Below are 25,626 nucleotides of genomic sequence, written 5' to 3' on the forward strand. Positions count from 1 at the left end.
TCTCTCACCCGGAGTGTCTTCGGCGTGAAGGCGGAACAGGCGTTGCAGTCCTTGCTCTCGTGGTCGCTAGGCAGGCAAAGGTTGCAGACCGGATGTTGGTCCTTCTGCGCGTATTTGTGGTGGCAGTTACAGCAGAATTTAAAAGGTGTTTTGTCCATTCCTGCGCTCAGAGTCACTAAGTGCGCATTCTCCGTTGTACGTCGAAGATTTCGAGGTTCTCTTCCTTCTTCGTCGTCCCGGCTCTATGTTCTTCCTCTCTGTAGTCTTTGCTTTATTTTTCTTCGATGAAACTCGTGCTCTTCTTCTTTCTTCGTTCAAACTCTGGAGCTTCTCGTTGACGATCCAGACCCAACAGCGGAAAAAAGAATCTGAAGATAGCGCCCCAAAGGTGGGACTTCCGCAGGAAGCACGCCGACGTCACGAGAAGTACACCAAATGGTGGGACGTCGACGCCCACCTGGGCTCCAAAAAAAACCCCTACGATTTCGGACCCAACCACCAGATCGCGGAATGCACAGCATAGTGAATCCAGAAAGATTCACGCTGCAAAACAGTTTCTTACATGAATCGTGACCCCTCTAATAGTTGAAGTTTGTGTAGAACAAGCTACAAGATTATATCCCCTTATAGCCAGCATATCTCATTTCCCCCAAGGAATGTGTGTTTCTTGCTGACATATTATGTCAGCTTTCCCATCTCTTAGTATTTCAGCAGTCCTGATACGCTTTGACCTATCATTAAGGCCTCCTACATTAATCGAACATATAGTGATTTTACTCATTTAGCTTATTTGATATCTTCTGCTTATATCGCCCTTGCCTACTGATATCAGCTGTCTCACATTTTTTTAATTGTATCTTCTCCAAAACTTTTCTCCCCTTTCTACTGCCCCTCCCTAGTCCCCCCTTCCTTCACCCACCCAACCATCGTGCCCATGCCCTTAACTATCCCACGTACCCCACCCCACCCCCACCCCATCCCATATAGAAAGGCATTCAGACAATAGTCTGTTGCGATGATTGGTGGCCCCTGACTCGTATTTTTACATATCTGGCAGTTAGATTATCGTAAAAACCAAAAAATAGAAAATAAAGCACAAGCATTCTAGCAATATAGCACACACAAGAGAAGAAGGGAAATGATAAAGGAGAATTTTTGAGGTGAAAAAACAGACTTGATCTCCTTTTATCACTTTTAAGCAGGCTGGATGAAGCAAATATGCTTGCCCTCCTCGATCTTGCACTGGCTGTATCATCTGTCGAAGACGCCATCGTCTTTCCACTGTGAAGTGACAGAGATCTGGTTGGACAAAAAGAGAATAGTCCCCACCACTGCGCTTTGTTGTTGGTTTTGCTTTGTCATAGATTTCCTGTCACAATAAAAAGTTACTAAAATAAACCAATATGGCGCGAGGTTTCGTATCAGACTTTTAAAGGAACTCGATGGGCTCTTTGCACTTCCAGTGCCCAATTCCATCCCTCCAAATCTGGGAATGCCTTAGCAAGCATATCAGCCATATAGCGCCGGGTATCTGACCCTTCCTTTCCCTCCAGTATGCCACGGACTCTTACATTATTTCAGCATTGCCGATTTTCATAATCTTCGCGTTTCCATTGAATATCTATTAATTGAGCATCATGCGAGATAGTGCTTGTGCGTGTAGTTGCTAGGTCATTTTCCAAGGCTTCGGTACGTACTTCGAGGGTTGTGAGGGGTTCCGTAATAACAGCGCAGGACTTTGCTACTTTTCTGACAGCCCCTTGAATCTTTCGCATTGTCGTTTGTGCGCGTTTGCTGTCTTGGCGTGTTTCTTCGCGATGGGAGATTATACATTGGATAACCGTGTCCAAGGTTGGGGGTGATATATTCTCGCCTTTAGTTGGTGAAGCAGTACTAGTTCTGAGTAAATCTGCACCAGAATAGTCCCATCTAAGATTTTATTTTTGTGGGACTGGGGTGGCTGATTCTTCTTGCTACCTTGCACATTGTGGCTATAGTGTCTCTTCTGCCAGCGTCCGAGCTTTCCTCACTGGAGTCGCCTAGTGACTCCGAACCTGAGCCCGAAACTGACCAGATGCCATCAGAGAGCGAAAAAAAATCTTGCTCATCATGATTTGGAAACGTAGCGTGATTAGTAGATATAGTAGCAATAGTCATAGCCGTAGCCCCTCCTAGAGGGGAATTAAAGCCAGTAGACCCCAATGTACAGTCTCCTCCTTGAATCTCTGGCCCCAATTCAGTACCTACATTCAAGATGTCTACTATCTGTGGTTGCAGGCAGGGGGGGAGGAGGCTGAGTATATTGGTTGGACAATGGTGTTTCTATACCTATACTCAGGACCAGTGTTTCAGCTGAGACTGCAAAAGTAATGCACCAAACTCCCTGTTCACATCTCCCCTCTCCATGTTGCTCCCCCCCCGGTGCTGCTCACCTTTTTGTTCTCCTTGCCCTTGTAGTTGTTTTGCCCCTGGCATTGCACGTAGGAGATCCAGCACAGTTGGCTCAGCTGCTGGTTGTACTCCGCTCCGGTTCTTCCTCTCTTCCGCCTTCAATGAGGCACTCACTGCATTCTGCTTTTTCCCAGCTCCTATCTTCGGATGAGAATCCAAGAGTCCTGGCGCTTTAGGAGATGAGCCAGCGCCCATTCCCGAGTGCGTTTTCCCCTTTACCCCTGTAGCAACAGAAATCTTTGATCAAAGAACGTGCCTGGTACAGATCCGAGCACTGCAGGCAGTGTTTCCTCTCTCCGCCACCAGGTGTCAATATTGCCAAACAAGCGGAGAACGCTCTCAGAAGCTCCGCACGGCAAAGCGCTGCTCCACACTGGGCCGGAAAGGGACACAGCTTCAGGTATGAGGACGCAGCATCCTAGCGATCTTGCCCTCTAGTTAATTTCTCGGCTTTAAGTCCTGATTTTTTTCACCCGCTAACTTTGCTTATTTTGTTCAAAAGACTCGGGCGTGTGCTTGATGCACATCTACTCCTGCCATTATCGCATTTGCGTGTCCATAATCAGGGAGCAGCAAACAGCCGACTCAAGCAGCCACCATCTTGCCTCTCTGCCCCGGTACACCCGTAGACTTCGTTTTGAAACCTTCTGGAGTGAACAGCAAATAAGCTAATGATTGTTGTGCACGGTTAAAAAATGTCTTGGTTGCAGTCAATTGATAAAACACAAATCAGGAAAACTAAGGAAATTTTGAGGAATGCATTAATTTGCTTTCCAAAGACTCACAGTGCCTCCAATATCCAATGGCTCCTTACTAATTAAGTAAGGGTTTTTTCTTGGTTGTATGTTTTTTGTTTGCATTGTCAGTTACTGAACTCACACTTTGCTTCATCTTTATAGGTCTAGCACAGACTGCTTCAGATGTCCCTTAGAGATTATAGAATTCATAATAAAGATGAGCCCCTCTCCTCAGCTATTTGTTGCAGTGACATTCCATTTTGATCAGCTTACATTCATCCACCACTGGTTTACTGTAACTAGTACAAATGAAGTCTGCCGTTGTTTATGTGCACCAGGATACAACAATGTCAATGGTAGACTAGGTGTTTGAGTCCATATACGGCATAAGATGTGTTTGTTTCCTTTATACTATGTAGATGGTGTGATTACTGGTACAGAATGTCCATGCAGAGTCCATTCTTTGAGTCGCCTAATACCCTATATATAGTGATTAGATTCTTCACATTCCATGGTGCAGCAGTCTGATGATCCAATATTGAAAAGGGTGAAGTCAGTCCATTCATTGTCAGATGCTCAAGATGTAGGATGTATACATGTTGAAGGGAAGGAAAATGGTGGGGGCAGCAAAGAAGGTGGCTGGCTATATTCTCCATACACTTTTTGGGGGCTGTCTGGGTAGGGAGCTAATGTGCACAAGCAGCAACATGACAGGAGGACTATATAAATGCAATGGCCTGCTGCAGGCACCTACGCAGCGCTACAGGGAGCAGCACTCAACATCAAGCCTCCCCGATGGGGACCTCCACCACAGGAGTACTCATTCTAGAAGGACATGCTAGCTTTGCAGCAGAGACTGACAAAGAGTGGGGTACTTTGTGTAAAAGCAAAAAGGCACACAAAATGGAGCAGCGGAAGGTTGCTTGAAGGATGGAAGTGTATCTGTCTCCTGGATAACCTTTGACATTGAGCTGCTCACAGAGAGGCAGCATTAAGCAGCTAATAGGCTGTAATGGAAAGCTTCTAGCTGTGGGAGTTCGCCTGGCAATACCAGGCAATAACAATAAATCAGTGGAGTCATCCATCCTTCCTTAGCACAGCTATTTCACTCTTTGTCTTCCAAATGTCCCAATTTCACAGATCTGAAGAGGCACAACATAAATGACAATGCCTGGCATAAAGTGATAAATACAGGTATAGGAGACATTGTGGTTTGCACAGAAAAATAAAATATGGCAAATTGGGGAAAGTCCGAGCCTCCACGCAAAACTACTTAATCACGATATAGATCACCCTCCTCACTTGTATGGTAGAGGTGTTTCCGCTGCATGCACTATACATGTGTGTTTGTGTGGTAGTGAAAAATAGGTTGGTGATGCGTTTCCTTTGGGTATGGGTTCACGTGTGTAGTGGTGGGAGCTATGTAGGTATGCTTGCAAGATGTGTTTTGCAGTGCCAGTGTACTTTGTCTATTTGTGGATAGGGTATGTCATTGTTAGATGCATGCCCTAGTGTACTTTGGGTGCAGGTCCATGTGTGGGAGGAACTGTGGTTAAATGAAAAGTGGGCAAGTGAATGAGGGTAATAGCTAAGTGTGTCGATTTGTCTACTCGTCAACAACACACACTGACATCTACACGCCCATCCATACTCTTATCGCTGTTGGTATGTCTACTCACCTAATGATATATCTATCCACTCGCCGATCCAACAATCCACTCTATACATGCACCTACTCACCTAACTATTCAAACCATTCGAACATCTAGATACAATCACACACACAAAACTTGCACACCAATAAACAAAAATACACTATAATTTAGACAGTAGGCCAATTAACCTATCAAACAACAGTACAACCAATTCATGTATCAGTGAATGAAAATTATAAAGAAAAAATATGAGCTGAGGGTCTGTCAAATTGAGTCTTAGGACCCAGTTATAGGAACACATTTGTGGTAGCACTGCTGGCTTCACTGTTTATTCTTGGAATGAAAACGGTATGCAAAAAAGCAGTTGGTACCATAAATGACTCCTTCTAACCACAATGGCACTTCTCAAGAATAATCCAAAAGGTTGTAGGATGTGGTACCATGTAGACAGAAAAGCCCTGAATCAATAAACAATCCCATCAAATCATACAAGTCGATGTGAGAACACCAGAATCACTGAAAATGCAATATGTTACCTAAATCGTGCTGTACCCACCTTTATCCCATTAAAATTGTCCACAGCAAGAATAGTACTCCTTTGATCTTCATAGCAAATGAAGCAAAATCCTTTGGATTTCCCAGTCTTCTGATCGCGCACAAGATTAATGTTTACTATTTCTCCATACCTAATTAAAAAAAAAAAGAAAATCAATGTATCTAATGTTCACAATGATCATCTGCAGAGGTATCATATCCAATGCTAAGCGGACAAGCTAGATTTCATCAATTTACTGGACCTTTTCATCTAATTTTGGTATCACAAATCATCCCAATTGAACCTTCCTGTAATACAAGAGTCAGGGTGTCAATTAATGTATGCGAGTTTAAGAATAAATTCTAACTACACCAAAATAAAAATTAGTATAGAAATGAAACCACATTCTAGGTCATGCTTTAGCAACCTACTTAAGAGGTTGTACTTGTTAACACGTATTCCTGACCAATGTAACAAAGCGCTTTAAGATTCAACAACCAAAGCTCTTAACCCCTACCAAAGTTGCATGATTTAAAAGGTGATTGCATGCACTGAAACGTTTGAGCTTACCTAGTAAGCATCCAAGATTAAAGAGTGCTATACATCACACAAATTCTACCCCCTTCCCTGTACTTCAGAAAAGTATTTTGGCATGGTACACTTTTCCTTTGTAAACCAATATATTTCTTGTGTTGTGGCTTTGTTACCTATACCTTCAACATTATTTGGCTGATTATTAGAGTCCCTGGTCTTGTGCCATTTTACCTTAGGAAGGGATCTGAAAGTTTCTGAGAATAAACAGAAGTTAGAGTTGCGAAAAACAGAATTAAATTTGGTCAATTCTATGACTATCTCTGCTAACTGGGATGTCTGACTTGCTTCTTAACACACAAAAACATAATTCATGGAAAATCCAGGAAGATAAATATTTGAGAGCATTCATGAAGCAGAAGAACAAGGATTGGCGGTTGGAAGTTTCACAATGAAACAGAGGGGATAGGTAGAAAGCCTACGACTAGAAATCGCTCAATCAGCATTCCAGTCAATAATATTTTTTATTCATCTTTTTACTGATTTTAAACAAAGCCATAAACAATAAAAGGCTACATAATAGCAAGGGACAAACACAGCTATGGTAGCTAAGCTTGAGGTATGGCTGCCTCCCTTTCTCCCCCTCACCACCACAGTTAACCCCTTCGATGCTCATGACGGAGCGGTTCCGTCATGAGCATCGGTTGGGCTGTGCTTATGACGGAACCGCTCCATCATGAGCACAGCCCCTGGGGGAAGCGCTGGCGCTCCTCCCCTGGGGCATCGATCTTCCCCCACAGAGGGGGATGGCAGCGGAAGAGTTTCCGCTGCCACCCCTGAGCCCCCCCACGCTTCCCCATGACGTCAGCGCGCGCCGACGTCATCAGGAAGCGCTGGACGCGCTGGAAATCATTTCTTTCCCGCGCGTCCGGCGAAGGAGGTACGTGTTTTGCCTCCGGTGGGTCAGGTGGGCCAATTTAGGATGCCTTGAGGCATCGGGGGAGAGGAAAGAGTATTTCCTCTCCCCTGATGTCTCAATGCTGGGCATTCCTGCTTCACGATCGCACACAGCGTCGCGATCGTGGAGCAGGGATGCCCCACTAGATACCAGGGATGTTTTTTTTGCGCAAAGGAAGAAACCCTTTGGGCAAGGGTCGCTTCCTGGGGGCCAAATAATAATTAAGACTTTTCTGCCCCCCATGGGGGCAGATCGGGCTGTGTTTTAGCCGTTTCTGGTCCTAAGGGGGCAGAAAAGCCCACTAGACCCAGGGATTTGTTTGTGCTTTGAATGGGAAGCCACCCCTTGGGAAAGGGTCGCTTCCTGGGGGGCCAAATTATAATTGAGACTTTGCTGCCCCCCATGGGGGCAGATCATGCTGTTTTTTAGCCGTTTCTGGTCCTGGGGGGGGGGGGCAGAAAAGCCCACTAGACCAAGGGAAAAATTTTAAAATATGATGGAAGGGACCCCTTCCGGGGGCCATTTTTTTTGTATTTGGAATTCTGCCCTCCCCCGGGGGCAGATCGGCCCCTTTTTTGCCCTTTCTGCTCTGCCCCAGGGGAGGCAGAAACCCCCACTAGACACCAGGGAATTAGTTTAAATAAAAATGGAAGTGACCCCTTGGGCAAGGGTCGCTTCCAGGGGGCAATTTGTTTTTATAATATGTATTCACCCCCCCCCCCCGGGACAGATTAGCCTTTTTTTAATCCTGCTGTTTTCTGCCCCACCTGGCACACAACCCGATTGACCATTTGGGTAGTAACACAGCATGTTATAATGTTTATTGTTATATTTTTTGTGAATTGCAATTGTAATGCTTTTTTTTTTTTTACTTTTTTGTTCTAGGTGAAGGCTTTTGCTCTTTCCAGTTTGCGGTTTCGTTACTGGGGGTTCTGCTGTTTGTGTAGTTTGGTAAGAGACTTTTTTTTGTACAACGTAAATGAGTTTGATTTCTCTGCATGAATTGTTTTTTGCAAATGGTGTAATAATAGCAGTATGTTTGGTTTTTGAGTGTCAAAAACTGTTTGCATTTGTGCTTGATGTGTATTTTGTTGTCTTGTGAGAAAATTTGTTTTTTTTTCTTCTTTCTAGTGGGATATCGTTGGTTTTTGCTGTGTCACTGCAGAGTAGGTTCTGGTGAGTGTAGCTGTCTCTTGTAAGTGAATTCTATAGTTTTTGAGTATATAGATCTTTGTGATAAAGGTACACATTTCTTTACTTACTTGTTTTGCACATTGTTGGTTGTTGTTGACTTGTTTGTGCAGTCTTCTTTCTTAGTAAGTATAATGGCTAGCCGCAGGATTACTGCTCAGCAGGTTGTTGGTTTGCTTTTTGAGTCTTCCTCTGACCATGGTTCAGAGACTGACTCTGCATCTGAGGCAGAGGAGGCAGGGGACGATTCTGGCAGTGAGTTTTCTTCCATATGGAATCATCGGATGATGAAGATACTCTTAGTGCGGATGAAGTGCCTGTGTTAGAGGAGGAGACTGATGTGCCGATAGTGCGGCAAGAGGCATCTGGGCTGCAGGCTGGGGCTGCAAGGCTTCCCTTTGAAAGTGATGACCTCTGGGTTGCCCCTGGCATGGTGCAGTCGGCATTGCCAGACTTTACTGGTGTTCCAGGGTGTAGAGTGAATACTGAAAACGTTTTGCCGATAAATTTTTTTCAGTTGTGTATGGACGATGTGTTTTTGGCAGAGATTGTTGAGCAGACTAATTTGTATGCCGAACAGTTTTTGAGGGACAATAGTGCCAGTCTTAAGCCACACTCTAGAGCTACCCGGTGGACTCCCACAAATCTTGATAGATAGATAGATAGATAGACAAATATTTATTGTACAGTTAATTAAAACCATTACAAGAGAAAAAAGAAAAAGACATAAAAAAAAAGAACTTTGTACATCAATAATGCCCAACGCAAGATAAAAAAAGCTGTGTGTTTAAAAACTACGTTCAAAGTTTGAGAGTCCAGAGATCAGTTCCAGTGCTGGGGAAAGTGCTGAGCTGAGGAGTTCTCACGTGTCCTGTAGGCTATTTAGGCTTGACCAGAATTAGTGTTGCTCTGTCGAGGTTCGAATTGTGTTGTGACAATCCTTGGTGACCGACTTACAAGAGCGTGTTCTCCACATGTCAATATGTTGTGTACTGATTTGGTAGTCTTGCTGCTCCGAAGTGGTCCTTAATGCCCAAGTTTTATATTCCCACTGAGGGGTCGGGTGTAAAGCCGTTATCCTTTTATGTGTTTTCCTTTAATCTTCAGGATTGTGCCTTCTCCTTTCTTAAAGATTTGCGGGCTTAGGTGTATTGTGAGACCTGGTTACAATTTTTTCTTGGTGGTCTTCTGTTTTAAATCTGCTTTCTACAATTTCCAGAAATTTTACAAGACGGCAACTCAGTTGGACATTGTCACCCGAGAAGCATGCCAAGACCGCTTGCCTGCAAGTCCTTATTCGCTGTCCGTAAAAGATTGGCTTTAGAATTGTTTGGCGCGCTTGAAGCAGGGCTTTGCAGTTGGTAATAAGATGTTTTCTGCGCCATTGCCACAAAGGCGAGGTAGGGCGTAACCATGGGGCTTTGTGGGTTGCAGACGGCAATAAACCTAAGCGAAATTTTAAAAACTTATCTTTTATTCTTTTGGTAAAACAGAATTGCAGATATTTTTGTGGTCTGAGGCTGGTGTATGTTTGTATGATTAACCAGCCATGCGCTCGCTCTGCCAGTTGGGTCTTGTCCTGCAAAAGTGATTCCTTCTTAACGATGTTATTTACCGCTTTTTTGAAGCCCGCCACTGGTCCTAGTAGATTCCATAGTTGGTGCAGCCCCAGTGATTCTAATGCATCCTCCAAAAAGAGCCTTGCTGGCAATTTTCTCTGTGTTGCAATTCCTTCCATAGAAGGGCGTTTAGTGTGTTTTCTTCTTCCTTGGAAATTTTGTACCAGCTTTTTAGATATGCTCCTTTGCGTGCCAGATCTTCCCTGGAAAGACCAAATTCAAGCCTAATTTGCGCTGGTGATGTGTACCTTGGTAGGCCGAAGATCATACGCATTGCTTTAGTTACTGTTCCGTCTAAAACCTCTGCATCCCTTCCTCTCATTACTTCACTGCCGTAAGTGATAGATGGTCAGTTTTGCCTGTATCACCTTTAGTAGAGGAGAGAGAGTTGGTCCAGTGATCTTATTTTTGAGGTTTCTTAGGGATACTGCTGTCATTAGACCTCTCTTTTTTATTTCCTCGCGTTGCGGGATAAAACTCCCCTTAGCGTCAACGATGACCCCCAAGTATCTGTATTTGGTAGTAATATCCAATTTTTTTGAATCCATGAACCAGTTGTTTGTTATATTCCTTGTTTGTTTGGTGATACACATAACTTTAGTTTTTTCGTAGTTGATTTTAAGTTTGTTTGTAATAGAATACTGCGATGTTATGTTTAATAGTCGCTGTAAGCCTATCGGGGTCTGGCTAATTAACACTAGATCATCGGGGGCGTGGCTAACCGAGCAGCGAGATGGCCGCTCTCTGAGCGAGCTCCGCCGGCTGCACATGTATAAATCCTTTATTATCCTAAGCGACGCTACCGAGGGGCCCGGCTTCCGGGTGAAACTGATGCGGCAGCCCGGAGGCACGACCGACTGGATCCTTGCCGCTCGCGAGCGGCTGCGCGCCGAGACCTGGCGACCGTGATTGACGCCGGCCCGACTGCTGGAGCCCGCCTGCAGCTGCGGAACTCGAGGCGGCGGTGACACCTGGCTGGACCTCGGGGATTACTAGGCCCACGGAGATCGGCGGAGAGGAGGCCACTCAGGCGCCCTTGATGCGAGACTGGAGGCTGTCGGCGGCCACTACGCGGTGATAATTGTGCACGGAAGGAGGGAGCGGAGCGGCCATTCACCAGAGGTAACAGATCGGGGGAAGGGCTGAGGCAGAGGCGCGACGCCGCCATTTTGCGGTGCGTCCGGGTCGTTAGAGGAGAAGCTGCGGACCCGTGGCGCACTACAGCCCACACTGTGTATGCCCCTTGCTTGGCGTGCCCCGGAGCCCCTGCTGATCGCCGTTGGGTGTTCAGGTGTCGATCTTGCCCTGACACCAGGAGCTCCGCTCCCGGGCACAGAATAACGTGCTGACGGCCTCGGCCTGCTTCTGCCGGAGCCTCTCAGGAGCCTCTCACGTGCTTTGTCCTCCACTAGGAGATCGTGGGGGAAACTTGGTGGGGTCGCCGTAGGACACTGGGCAGCCCACTGTGATTTGGCGCATCTGCCCCCGAGTTCCCTCTTGTGACGCCTCGCACTGTGCCAGTCAGCTCTAAGGGCCTGCGCGGCGCGCCGGAGAGCGCTTTCTGCCACGGCCTGCGCTCCGCGCCCCGCGCGAGCCAGTGATGGGGGGCACGAAAGATGCCAAGCAGCCTAAATTGACTTTTGACCACAAGCAGAAGGCCAAGCAACAGGCAGTGGAAACGGGGGCCGCGTCGTCACCTCCTAAGAGCCCTGCGGCCGAAGTTGATTTTGGCGCTCTAATGATGGAGGTCAGATCTAGCCTGAAGAGTATCGACGCAAAGCTGGATGCTATGGCTGCACAACTAGAGGCGGTAAAGTCCAAAGTGGACGTGCACGAAACGAGGCTGGACTGCCTAGAAACCAGACATGCCGAGTGTGCCGAGTTTCAGCAACAGGCGAAAAACCACATCACCAATATTGAGCGCGAACTGGAGGCCATGCGAGCAAAGGCGGACGATCTGGAAGCGCGTTCCCGGAGGTCCAACGTCCGAATCACGGGAATTCCGGAGACAGACAACACCGGAAAGATGGAGGTCTTTGTGTCTGATCTTTTACACGAGCTGTTCGACCCGGACCTGTCCCAGGTGTTCACGGTGGAGAGGGCGCACAGGACACTGGGCAAGAGACCGCCACCAGGCGCCACCCCACGCCCTATATTAGTCAAGCTACTCAACTTTCAAGACAGGGACCGCATCCTGCAGATGGCCCGTGAAAAGGGCAAGATCATCCATAAAGGGAATCATATCTCATTTTACCCTGATTTCACCCCCCTTGTCCAGGCAGCCAGAAAGGAGTTCATACCTGCGAAGAAGCTCCTGATGCAGGCCGGAGTCCAATACTCCTTGTTATACCCAGCAAAGTTGAAAATCTTCCATGAACGAACTGCTCACTTTTTCACCGACGCTAAGTCAGCCCTAAAGTTCGCTAAACACATCAGTGGCCCTGGTGCCAGACGCAAGTCGCCGAGGTTGGAGGAGGACGCGGCCTGCACGAGCGACAATGATTGAGGTACCGAGGGTAATGTGATCTGTGTTGGCCCCTTCCACTAAAGCTGTCATTTGCTGGACTGTTTGGTCCCCTCTGGATGTGAACTGGGGGACACTACCGGAACTGATGGAGCTGGCCCGCTCATGTTGGGAGGGTCTTGGTTGCTGATTGTGTCACAGGTCTGGGGCATATTGGACGGCAAACAGCTCCAGTACTGTTTGTTCCATGCTGCTGGGCACCTCTTGGGTGTCGCTTAGAACCTTCAGTGTGCAGCCACCCTGTGTATTCAGGGGTGTCAGCTGGGAGCGCCTCGCCCCATGGGGAATCTCCTGTTGTTTTTGTTCTCGGTTGACTCAAGTGCGATTCAGAGCACAAATGGGATTCTAGCGCAACCTGTTTGGGGGGTTGGCGTGGGTGGGGGTTGGGGGGGAATGTTGAGTGTTTGGTTACCGGTGCTGATGGAGCGTATTGCAATCTATTATCTCATGACTGTGCTGCGCGGGGGTAGGCGGCGGTCTGGGCCTGTTTGTGTGGGGTGGGGGGGCGGGGCGGCGGCCTGGTTGCCCTGGATGTGCCACAGACATGGGGGGAGTTAAACTGTGGACTTGGAACATTCGTGGCCTTGGGGACTATAAAAAAGCCAGATTGATGCATACTATGTTGACCAGACACAATGTAGACATTTGCTTGTTGCAGGAAACTCACATTAACTCGACCCCATCGCCCAGGCTGAAACACCACAGGTGGTCGCATGTATATTCAGCTATATACTCTAACTATGCCCGGGGGGTGGCTGTCCTTATACGGAAGGGGTTGGATTGGAGAGAACATCATTGTGTGCTGGATAAGGAGGGTCGTTATGTACTGGTGCATGGCTCATTGCAGGGTAGACCGCTAGTTCTGGCCGCTGTATATGGCCCCAATGTGGATGACCCTGAATTCTTTCGCAATGTTTGGGCGCAAATTGTGTTGCTTGATTGTAACCTGATAGTGGTGGGGGGGGACTTCAACGTGGTGTTGGACGACGAATTGGACAGACGGGGTGCTAGTAGACCTACACATGCGAGGGCGAGACAGGCGTTGTTGGATGTGCTGGAGGAGGGGAGACTGACTGATGTGTGGAGACTTCGGCACCCTGGGGAGAGAATGGGGACCTGTATCACGTGCCATCACGACGCTTGATCCCGCCTAGACTTTTGGCTGCTGTCTCCTGAGGTGGCTACATGGGTGGGGGAGGTAGATATTCAGGCTAGGTCGCTCTCGGACCACGCCCCCTGCATGCTAGAGCTACGGATACCTAACGTGGCCCCTAGGGCGTTTTCGTGGCGGCTGCCGCCCCACGCTCTTACAGATCAGGTGTTCACGGAAGAAATTAGAGATGACATTGTCAAGTACTTTGCGGACAACGAGGGTTCGGCCTCTTCTGAGGCCGTGGTGTGGGACGCCTTTAAGGCGGTAATACGGGGCCAATGTATAGCTCGACGGGCAGGGGTGCTACATTCCATACGTCAGACACTGGCTAAGCTAGAGCAAGAACTCAAGGAGCTGGACTCGGCCTTCTGCCGAGACCCGACGTTGGCTATTGCAGGTAGTCTTAAAGCAAAACTGTTGGAGTTCAACGAGGAGGCGCAGAGAGAGGTGAAGTTCTTAGGGAAACAGGCCGAAGCCCGCAGATACGGGGAGGGTGATAGACCGAGCAGGACACTAGCTAGGCTGATTGCTCCCCAGGCTCAGGCGCGCTATGTACACACTATCATGAACAGTGAGGGGACACAGGTCACGGGCCAGGAGGCGGTGCTGAAGGCCTTTGCCGATTTTTATGCTTCCCTATACACGTCCAAACACTCTGCTGCCCCGACTTCCCTGGACGATTTTCTTGACTCTATCGCCCTTGTCTGGTTCAATGACAACCATAGAAAATACATGGACCTGCCTGTCTCGGCCCAGGACATAGCTCAGGTTATCAAAAGCATGCCGGCTAATAAAGCTCCCGGCCCAGATGGCCTCACCACAATGTTTTACAAGACATACGCTGAAGAACTGGCCCCGAAATTGCACTCTGTATTCGTGGAGGCGCTGGAGCTGAATGCTCTCCCAGACTCCATGCGCGAGGCACTCATTGTCACTCTATTAAAACCCGACAAAGACGAACTGTACCTGGACTCCTATCGTCCCCTTTCTCTCATAAATGTTGACGCTAAAATCTTTGCCAAGGTCATTGCGGACAAACTACAGCCGCTGCTGCCGATCATCGCTCTCCCGGACCAGTCAGGATTTATCCCTGGCCGTGCCACCTCGCACAACCTCAGAACACTTTTCTCCATCCTACATTATCTCCACCCCTCCGTCCAGGCCGCGGTCGTGTTTTTAGACGCGACCAAGGCCTTCGATTCGCTAGAGTGGCCGTACCTATTTCGTGTCTTGGGCAGGATGGGCTTTAGTCGTAACTTTATTACTCTCATCCAATTGCTATATGACAGACCTCGCGCTCGGGTGCGAGTGAATGGCCTGGTGTCCGAGCCCTTTCCCATCTCCAGGGGGACTAGACAGGGATGCCCACTGTCGCCCCTCCTCTTCGCTATTGCGATGGAGCCACTGGCGGCCAGAATACGCCAACACCACACGGCGAGAGGGATAGGCTTCAGCTCTCGCAGTCTGCTGATCTCACTTTATGCAGATGACGTTACTCTGTATGTCTCCAGCCCCGCGGAGAATTTGAACCCATTGCTTCGAGAATTTGTACGTTTCGAGGGTCTGGCGGGCGTGTCTATAAACTGGTCCAAGTCAGTTGCGTTCCCTCTCACTGACGGGACAGCCCAACCTCCTTCGGACTACCCCCTACGTTGGGAGACTGACGCGGTCAAATATTTGGGTATTTGGATTAGTCGAGACACACAGGAACTATGGTCTCTTAACTTCGGCAGAGCGGTCGACTGGCTGGAGCGGAGGGTGGAGGTCTGGAATAAACTTCCCCTGTCCCTGGTCGCGAGGGTGGCACTGGCAAAGATGGTAGTTCTCCCGAAATTCCTATATCTGTTTGTTAATCTTCCGCTGCCCATGACTGCGTGCTTCCATGCACGAGTCCGCTCCCTGCTTGTGTCTCTGGTGTGGGCTGGGCGGCAGGCGCGGACCTCTTGGGCTTTGCTCACACTCCCGCTGCGACAGGGGGGCCTTGGAGCGCCTGACCTTAAGCTTTACTCGCTGTGCGCTCAGGCTCAATTTTTGCACTTCTGGGTGTTCCCCACCCCCTACCAGCCGCATGTGGCGGTGGAATTGGCCGCGGTTGCCCCGCTGCCACTTCGGGTGGCGTTGTATGGCAGGGTTTCCCGCCCATCGAAGGAGGTGGACACCGTTGAGATGATCCGCTGGTCATGGAAGGAGCTACGCCGGAGGGCGGGCCTTCCCTTGCTCTATGCGCCGGCCATTCCGCTGCGTAGCAATCCGATGCTGCCTTGCCTTAGCGCTAGGGGAGATACCATCACGCTCCAGGGGAGACGGGTGGCCACTTTCGCTGACATCTACCCTGATGGGACGTTTGGTGAGTTGGGTGTCCGTGAGGACGGACGGCCTACCTCGTTCTCGGACGCGCTTCTGTATCACTCTCTCCGGGAGTCCTGCAAGAAGATGTGGCCTCAATTCCCCGAGGAACCCCCACAACTGGATGCCCTCCAAAACTTGCTGTCACGACCCTCCCCCGCGAAACTAGTATCTAGACTATACAACTGCATGCAGGAGCAGGCCCCGCTCACCGTGCCTGGGGCCAAACAGGCTTGGGCCACAGATCTGGACGATACCCTGTCAGATGCTATGTGGGAATACTGCTGTACGCAACTCACAGCGCTGTCACCGAACTATAGACTTCGACTGGTCCATTTTAAATTCTTGCACCGGTACTATCGCACACCAGTGCTGCTACACCGCATGGGGATCCGCACTGACGCTTCCTGTTGGAAGTGTGGTGGAGCTGACGCGTCCTTCATCCACGTGGCGTGGAGCTGCCCTAAGCTAGTTGAGTACTGGTCGAGCATCTTTGAGGCCATCAACCGCATTTTACACAGGACAGATGAACCCACTCCGCTTTTGGGGCTCCTGGGATACGTTAAAGACACCGAACCCGCTGACAGGAAACTGCACGCGATGCTGCTACTTTACGCTAAACGCCAGGTGGCGCTACACTGGGGCCGTGGAGCCTTGCCTACGTTCGCCGCATGGGTTCGCGACGTTACATATGGTCAGACACAGCTCACGACCTACTGGGAGAGGATGCCCACCGCATCTAGGCCCAACGACATCTGGGAACCCTTCCTGCAGTGGACAAGAGGGCGGGCGGGTTCGGCTGCCTCTGTGGACTCCCCCGGGACGGGTGTTTCGGATGACATGGGGTGAACCTTTGAGCCCTGTACGCATTGTGATGGAAGGATGGATGCTTGTTTGGTGGGTGTGCCTGAGGGCTGTGGAGTGTGTTGCTCCTGCCGGATCCCGTGCCTGCTGCATGCCTGTAGGATTTGACGTGTTGCCCCCCTCCCCGTCCGGGCGTCTTGCTGCTTTGTCCTGCTGCGTCCCCCGCCCCCCGCCCCCGCCCTATAGCTGCTGCTTTGCGAACCTCCTGCAGCCACCAATGCTGCTTGTAGTCGTCCCTCTATGACGGACGGGTCCTGGTATGTTAGCCCCTGCGTAAGCGAGCTGAGATGTCTGTTGGTTTTCTGCAATAGCTCCGCACCGAAAGTTTGCTGTTTCCCTCCGATTGTTGCGGGGGGGTTGGGAGAAAAGGTGGTAGTGGACGATTTACCTATAAGTTACCCTCTCCATGAGCTGCGGTCCTAGTACTCGCCGGAGTGTCAGGACGGGACCGTGTGCCTAGGATTCGATTCCAGTTCACAAAACCCAGAAAATGTAAGACCCTCCACTCTTCACTGGTCGCGCCGTTGTACTCCTCACCAGGGCCGAGGGTGTGTCTCTCCCTGTATGTTAGAATGCTGATATTGTTTATGACTCCTGATATGGTACACCTCCATTGGAAACATTTGTCGATATCGCGGCCTGCCTCCGGGTTGTTGGCGTGACGCAGTGTAACCATTCCTTTGCACAATAAAGGTCTTTAAAAAAAAAAAAAAAAAAACACTAGATCATCTGCGTAGAGTAGGTTTGACATCTGTGTCCCTCCCAATTTTGGCGCGTGTGAGTTGCTTTTGTTCAGCAGGTTTGATAATTCGGCCAAGAAAAGATTAAATAGCGTCTGTGCTAGGACACATCCTTGTTTCACTCCAATGCTTGTAGGGATTTTTTTAGACAGAATGTCTCCATCACCTAATTTGACCTGTACCCAGGTATTACTGTGGATGAGAATTAGTTGGTGCAGTAACTGTTGAGGAATTCTCATTTTCTTTAGTTTTTGCCAGAGGATGTTCCTGTTAACATGATCGAAAGCGGAACTATAATCAATAAAGCACAGAAATAAAGGTTGTTTTGTGATGAGAGCCTGGTCAATTAGAAGTGATAAGGAGAGTATGTTTGTAGTAGTGCCCATTTTTTTTCAAAAGCCAGTTTGATTAAATGGAATTGCTTTTGTGTCGCCCAGCCATGTTGTTAGTTCCTCGAGTAAAAGGCCTGCATAATATTTTGCCTCGTTATCCAGCAGGGCTATGAGGCGATAACTTCCTGGGTTGTTCCTATCGCCTTTTTTAAAGATTGGGGAGATTATTGCCCCCCTCCAAGACTCTGGGATTGTTGATGTCTGTAAAATTTTATCAAATGTTGGTGCGAGGACTTTGGCCCAATATTCAGGGTCTTGTTTAAAAACCAACGGGGGAATGCCGTTGGGACCTGGTGCACCTTCGCGTCTCCCTTTAGAGATTCGTTTGCAGATCTGTGAGTTGTTTATCACAATTCCTTCGTTTTGTGCAGAGCCGTCATTATGTAGTGGAGCCCATACTTTTGTGTCCTTTTTAGGGGTGTCTAGTCCTTTACATCCTTCCAGGTCTTCATTTAGGTGTTTGCCGAGGAAGTTTGTCCAAGCTTCTTCTGTGGGGCAAGAATCAATCCCGCTGTTTCGCTCGCCAATTCTGGAATTGATCTTTTGCCATAATTGTGCATTGTTGTTTGTTTTGGCGTCATAGAGGAGTTTTCCCCAAAAGGTTTCATCTACTTCTTTTCTTAGTCGCCAGATTAGTTTTCTACGGGTTTCTTTTTGCTGTCTTAGCTCGTGGCGAGCGGAGGGTGTCGTCCTCACTTTACGTAGGAGGTGGTTAATCTTGCGCTTTAAGATTTTGACTTGGATGTTGGAACTGAAGTTGTAATCATTCTTGTATCTTGAAGTATTGGTCTTGTAATTTTTCCGAGCATTTTTGTCTGTTCCGGCTCTTCCGCATAATGTTTTCGTGAACCGCACCCACCTCTCAATTGGATCTATGCATGCTATTTGTGCCTCTTCAAATGCTTGCATTTGGAGTGTTTGCGGATTTGAGATTTTACATTTTATCCTTCTGTCGTTGAAGGTGTAATCTGAACCAAGTGTATTAACGGCCAATGGATTTAGTTTTGCTGGGATCTCAATAGTGATTTCCTGAGGAAGGTGGTCACTATAGTCCATCGTGCCGATTTGGTAATCACTCACCATTTGATACATGTTCCGAGAGAGGAATGTAAAGTCTATTGTAGAGCTGGCCTTCGAATTATGAAATGTCACCGCTTGCGGGTGATCTCCTGGGAGTCTGCCGTTGAGGGCACGTAGGCCCAGCTCTTCTAATTTTTCCAGCAGTCTTCCCGCTATTTTGGAGCTGCTACCGCCAGAGGTGTTGTCTTGTTCGGATGGTTCCCATGCGAAGGTGTCCTCACATTCTGTAAGCGCTACAGCTGGATTATTAAGCATGTTTAAATTAAAGTCCCCACTAATTATAAGGTTGTTGAGAGTTTTTAGTTTCCAGTAGCTTTGTTAATTCTTCCATCAGTTGCTGGGCTCCCTTATTTTTCTCCTTGGGGTGTAAATAGAGATTTGTTAGGAGTATGTTTTCATTTTTTTGTTCACGGATTGTCAGAAGTAAAGTCAAAATTGCATTTGGAGGAGGTAAGTTGTAAGCCAGGGGTTCTGCTGCAAAGAAGGTCTTAGGCGAGCAGTATATTGCAAGGCCTCCCTTTTTATGGCCAAACGGTGAGCTCTGAGTGGCGGTCAGGAAGTTTAAATTATATCCCGGAATGGTCGGGGGCGAGTCCGTCCATGTTTCTTGTAATATAATGATATCAAATTTGTGCAAGTATGTTATTAATTCTGCATCCAGAAATTTGACACCTATGCCGTTAATGTTCCAGGAACACAGTTTGAGGTTGTCGTGTTCGTTCTCCTCTGTTGCATTATTGTGTCATTGGTTTTTAGCGTTAAGAGATCTCGAAAGCCAACTCCAATTTTGCAAAATTGGACTGTTAGTAAAGGTTTTTTTTTTTTTGTTTGACTGATCGTGGTGAGTTGAGTTCACGGGGGTTTTACTCCGGGCTCCTCGAAGTACTGAGATCGTCATGGGGTATTCGTTAATTTTGTTTAATAAGTTGTCAGGAATCAGGGGATCCGGATATTTTGGTTTAGGGAGTTGTCTGAGTTTTATGCCCCACGAGTTGAACTTTGCTTCTTCTTTTAGCAATCTTTCGGGAAATTTGGCCGTTGCCCATACTGTTTTTGTTGCTTCTACCCCTGGAGTTTCTAGTGAGTCTATAAACTCAACTGACTCCAAATCACTGGAGCGGATGTCTTTTAAGCTATCTATGGTTTTAAGTAAACGGAGAATATTTTCCCTGTTTATGGTGTCAATTACGCCCCTTGATTTGTACTCCGGGTAGAAGACTAACATAGAGCTGCCTATTACCCCATCTACTTCAGGTGAGTTGTTATGCTGGAGGATTGGCTCATCCCCTGATCCATCGGTTTCTTCCAATCCTTCAGCTTGTGTGAGAGCATTCATTTCTATATTTTTCTCTTTTCTCTTTGTTGCTAGTCCTAAGGGGCTAGGAGTTTTTATTATGGTTCGGATGCCTAGAGTGCCCCCTCGGCAATTTGTTTTCGATACTTGCACTGTTGGGAGGGGTTTTCTTAAGAGGTCTCTTTCTGGCGGTTCTTTTCCTTCGTATTTTTTTCTTCCATCCATATTACCTCTTTCTTGGGGAATGTGTTCCTCTTCAGGTTCTCCTTCCAATTTGATCTGGATGGCTTGCGGAGCAAGAGGTAACATTTTCATAATATTATTACCCTTTCCCCAGGGTAGTGCGGTTGTTTTCTTTTTTTGGTTTCTGCCTTTTCTTTTCTGCTTCCTCCCATGTTTCCCAGATAGAGTGTCCTCTGTAGCAGATTCTTTTTGTAGGTTGTTTCCTGGCGACAGAGGTGTTAAAGTTAGGGATGATTGGGCTCCCTGGTTTTGATGGCTTCTGTTCGGCACTTTGTTTTTCACCACCATGCGGGAGTCATAATCATGGGGCTGTGTTTTGCTTTCATTTATTAGGAACTGGGGGTCCGGTAATGGAGGGATGCATACTTCTGTTCCCTTATTTGTCAGAGAAACTGGACAGTGGTTTTTTACAACCAGCCTAATATCTGAGAGAAGATGATCCATAGCCGTTGGAAGTGTTGCCAGTTTGTCTACTATTGTTGCGCAGGAGCAGTTGAGTTGTGTGAATTGGGTCTCGTTTTGAGCCCTTTTGACCAGGTTGTTTAGTTCAGCTAACTTGCCGTCAATGTTAGATACGAATATTGACAGTGTATTAAGAACAGAAAGTTGAAGGTCCATTTTGTCTGACTGGTATTGAATGGCATTTATAGATAGTTGCATTGTGTGTAAAAGTGAGGACCAGATGTCTTCTTTGGCATCAGTTATTTCCCTTCTGGGGGTTTCTGTATTGGTGAGACGAACCCTTCTTGTCGATTCCTCCGGCTTAGAGACCGAATATGAGACTACAAGCTCTTCCCACTCCGCAGGAGTGAGATATGAGGTTTCCGGGCCACTGTTTGGTGTTGATTTTGCCGGAGTACTAATTGAGGGACGGGGGCTGGAAGGGACTGAGTTGGTGTCGTTTTGTTTTCTTTGCGATGCTTTTTCCTCAAGCCGGTGTATGTCGTTAATGGTTGATTTCTCACCCCACCCATTGTCGTCTTGGTTGGGAGAGAGGTTTGGGTACTTCAAGTCTGCATTTTCTATTTGTTTTTTGATTATTCCGAGACTCTTCAGACTCTTTAATTCTGGTGACCCTTGCAAAAACTCCTCTGTTGTTAGTGAGTATTGCCGGGCGGCTGATTCTGTTTACGTTGGTGGATCTTCACAGAGCAAGTGTTCACCATTGGACAAATTGCCCTTATTCTTGCCATTAGGTTTGGCTTTGCATTTTTGTGAATGGTTCTGAGGAGGAGTCGTCATGTTATCCTCCGTTCTTTCATGTCTTTTTAGCACTCTGTTTACTTTTTGGTCGCACTCTGCGATACCGCAGAGATCAGAGAATTCAACATCGGTAGAATCTTTATCTGTATTTATTTGATGTCCACTCAGGAGCTTCTTCGAGTTTTTTGTCATTATGCTGAGATTTTGAGTTTTTGGCACTTCGTGGACCTCCACTCTGATCTCCTCTAAGTTTTTGGGGTCTGCCCCATGCGGATTGATTTTCAGATTTGCGGAGGGGTTCTTCTGGCTGCAACCTTGTTCCTGGTCCAAACCCGTGGCCTCCGAGTTTTGATTCTCAGAGCCCCTCCTTCCAGGGCCCTTACTCGAATCTTCTCTCCTAGCAGATTTATTTTCTGCCGCGCTGTTCAGTTCTTTACTTGTGAGAGTTGCGACATCGCCTGAACCCTTCCGCGATGGTTGTAACAGGGAAACATCCGTACTTGCCTTGCTTGGTTGTAGTGGGGTTGGTAAATCGCTCATACTGGAGCTTTTAAAGCAGAGAATGGATCCGGGGTCCTTAATAAATGAGAATTTCGTGTAGATCTTAGGCTGGAAGCTGGGTTTGTTCACAGAAAGTGTGCTTGTGGCTCTGCTTCTATTGGAGTTAGGGGAGCTTATGGGGCTTGTAAGCAGGGGAGATATCAATGAGAACTCGCCCTCTACTGCGTTCCTCCTCCCCTCTGATGTCGCGTCTCCTTCGCTGCCCACCTTCATTAGGTCGCCCTTTTGATTTTTCTTCCCTTTCCTTGTTCTCCTCAAGCGGTCGGCAGGTGCTGTGTAACTCCGAGTGTTACCGGATCTCATTACACAGCTTTGAGCTCCCTCCCTCCTTCCTTCCTTTCCTTCTTTCTTTCACTCCTCCCTTGAGGAGTCCCTTGGTGTCCTCCTTCTGGAGTGCGCCTTTCTCAGTTTCCTTTTTCCCTGTACCTTGTCTGAATCTTTTCCTTCTTCTTCTCAGCTTCCTCTCTTTCCTTTCCCTCCTTCCTTCCTTTTACGTTTAGGGGGAGGGAGTAGATTTTTTTGGGGGTTTGTTTTTTGATGGAGATGAGGCAATAGAATACAGACAGGATCTGGGTCAGGATCAGGGGGAGGGGTTTCTTTCGGCAACACCTCAGGCCCCTGTTGCTGTTGCTACCTAGTTTTGTCCAGGGTTGATCCTCTCAATAAGTCCCTGGGTTAGTCCTCTCAGTAAACGTCACAGTCAGCGTGTGACGGGTGTCTGTGCACTCCGTGTTCCAAGCATCAGGTTTTTCTAAAACGATCTTATAAGGCCTCCGTACTGCCTGAAACAGGCCCGGACCAGGGCGGACCAAGATCACGTTCGAGACCGGGGCAGGGACTCTCCTCCTGGAATCCTGAAATCTTAAACCCAGGTTCCTGGCTCCTGCGTGCGTGCTGCCTCCGAGTGCCAGGAGGGGGGCTCTCCTCTGGTTTTTGGCTGACTGACCCAGCAGCTCGGGGGGCAGCCTGGTCTGGGCTCAGCTGATCGGCCCCTCTCGGAGGAGCAGGCAAGGTGGTGGTGCCCTTAGGCCCTTAGGCGATGCTTTTCGGGGGGAGCAGCGAAGGGTTACAGGCAGGCAAGCAGAGGGGAGTAGAGCTGGCAAACAGGAGACAGCAAGAAGGCAGGACCTGGAGACCTGGACCCCAATTAAGCGTCTGTGATTGAAATGATTGAAGTCGGTGAAGCGGGAGAGGGCTGGGCGCGGCGAGAGAGGCTAACTTTGGGGAGACAAGCGACCAAGGGGGGCGAGGGGAAGGGTGGATTTTTCGATGAGAGATGAGATACCGTCGTCAACCCCCTACTATCGTCACGGCAAGCTCTCACCTTACTCTCGCCTGGCCCTCGCCTCGCCGCACCACGCTCGCTCCTTGTTGTTGTTTTCCACCTCCTCGCCAGCTCGTCTGATCCCCCACGGGCTCCAGCTCTGTCGCAGCCAACGCTCCACGCTCCGCACTCCGCACAGCACCTCGCAGCTGCACAGTCTGACCAGATTTGCTCGCACACAGTTTCGGTGCTGTAGCGCCACCTTGCTGCCACCGTTTGGAATAGCAGTGAACTCAAGCTAATGCTTGTCACTGAATGCAGAGAGCACACAGTTGACCAAGGCACAAATCTTGAAGAGATGAAGAAGTTCTTGGGTTTAACTTTTTTGATGGGCTTGCTAAGGAAGCCATCAATGTCTTCATATTGATCTACTAGTCCCTTGATGGCAACTGCTATTTTTCCGGCAGTCATGAATCGTGAAAACTATGGGGGATCCACGCAAGCCATACCTCGCTGGAAGCCCCCGGGTGTCTAGTTTTCAGAAATGTATGGGTTTGGTAGGTTTCCCTAGATGGCCGCCGAGCACCGGGACAAAAACCCAAGTGACCCCCCCTTGCAAAACCAGGTGGTTTTTGCGATAGGCCATTTTGATGTTGCCTCACTACGTTTTGGGCCCTTGCCTGTCGCAGGTACTTGGGCCTCCCACACAAGTGAGGCACCATTTTTACCGGGAGACCTGGGGGAACGCTGGGTGGTGGTAAATTTGTGTGAGCCCGGTGATGCCACAACTTTCCCACACAGAAATGTGTGAAAACAGTGATTTTTTCAGCTAAAATTGAGGTTTGCAGGGGATTCTGGGTAAGGAAACGTTGGGGGATCCACGCAAGCCATACCTCCCTGGAAGCCCCCGGGTGTCTAGTTTTCAGAAATGTATGGGTATGGTAGGTTTCCCTAGATGGCCGCCGAGCACCGGGCCAAAAACCCAAGTGACCTCCCTTGTAAAAGGCCATTTTGATGTTGCCTCACTACGTTTTGGGCCTTTGCCTGTTGCGGGTACTTGGGCCTCCCACATAAGTGAGGCACCATTTTTACCGGGAGACCTGGGGGAACGCTGGGTGGTGGTAAATTTGTGTGAGCCCGGTGATGCCACAACTTTCCCACACAGAAATGTGTGAAAAAAGTGATTTTTTCTGCTAAAATTGAGGTTTGCAGGGGATTCTGGGTAAGGAAACGTTGGGGGATCCACGCAAGCCATACCTCCCTGGAAGCAGCCAGGTGTCTAGTTTTCAGAAATGTGTGGGTTTGGTAGGTTTCCCTACGTGCCGGCAGAACTAGGGTTAAAAAACTACAGCTAGGCACTTTGCAAAAAAAAGGTCATTTTTCACTGCAAAATTGAGGTGTGACCACGTTGCGTTTTGCGCCGTTTCCTGTCGCGGGCACTAGGCCGACCCGCACAAGTGAGGTACCATTTTTCTCGTAGGACTTTGGGGAACGCGGGGTGGGTAGAAATTTGTGGATCCAGAACTTTCCATCACAGAAATGTGGGGAAAATGTTTTTTTTTTTTTTACAATTCTTTAGGTTTGCAAGGGATTCTGGGCAACAGACCCTGGTGGGAGGCACTCAAGTCACCCCATCCTGGATTCCCCTGGGTGTCTAGTTTTCAAAAATATATAGGTTTGCTAGGTTTCCCTAGGTGCCGGCAGAGCTGGGGGTTAAAAAACTACAGCTAGGCACTTTGCCAAAAAAGGGTCATTTTTCACTGCAAAATTGAGGTGTGACCACGTTGCATTTTGTGCCATTTCCTGTCGTAGGCAGTAGGCCAACCTGCACAAGTGAGGTACCATTTTTCACGTAGGACTTTGGGGAACACGGGGTGGGTGGAAATTTATGGATCCACGCAGATTCCAGAACTTTCCACCACAGAAATGTGGGGAAAATGTGTTTTTTTTGTCAATGTTTTAGGTTTGCAAGGGATTCTGGGTAACAAATCATGGTGGGAGGCAGTCAAGTCACCCCATCCTGGATTCCCCTGAGTGTCTAGTTTTCAAAAATGTATAGGTTTGCTAGGTTTCCCTAGGTGCCGGCAGAACTAGGGTTAAAAAACTACAGCTAGACTCTTCGCAAAAAATGTGTACATTTTTATTGTGAAAATGTGGTGTGTTCACGTTAGGTTTTGAGTCATTTCCTGTCGTGGGCACTATGCCTACCCACACAAGTGAGGTACCATTTTTATCGGGAGACTTAGGGTAGTTCAGATTTGTAAAGCAACTGTTATTACCTATTG

At 48.2% G+C, this 25,626-nt stretch overlaps 1 protein-coding gene across 1 annotated transcript in view; it reads right to left on the minus strand.

Moving 5' to 3' along the window:
• RBMX2 (RNA binding motif protein X-linked 2) overlaps positions 1-25,626 on the minus strand; it is a 118,769-nt gene that overhangs the window by 24,089 nt on the left and 69,054 nt on the right. Inside the window, exon 4 of the mRNA XM_085607639.1 lies at positions 5,400-5,529. Within this exon, the coding sequence (XP_085463765.1) occupies positions 5,400-5,529 (130 nt within the window). The remainder of the gene's footprint in view (positions 1-5,399; positions 5,530-25,626) is intronic.

The sequence above is a fragment of the Triturus cristatus genome, chromosome 5_2 (assembly GCF_964204655.1).
Source record: "Triturus cristatus chromosome 5_2, aTriCri1.1, whole genome shotgun sequence".
NCBI classification, from domain to species: domain Eukaryota; kingdom Metazoa; phylum Chordata; class Amphibia; order Caudata; family Salamandridae; genus Triturus; species Triturus cristatus.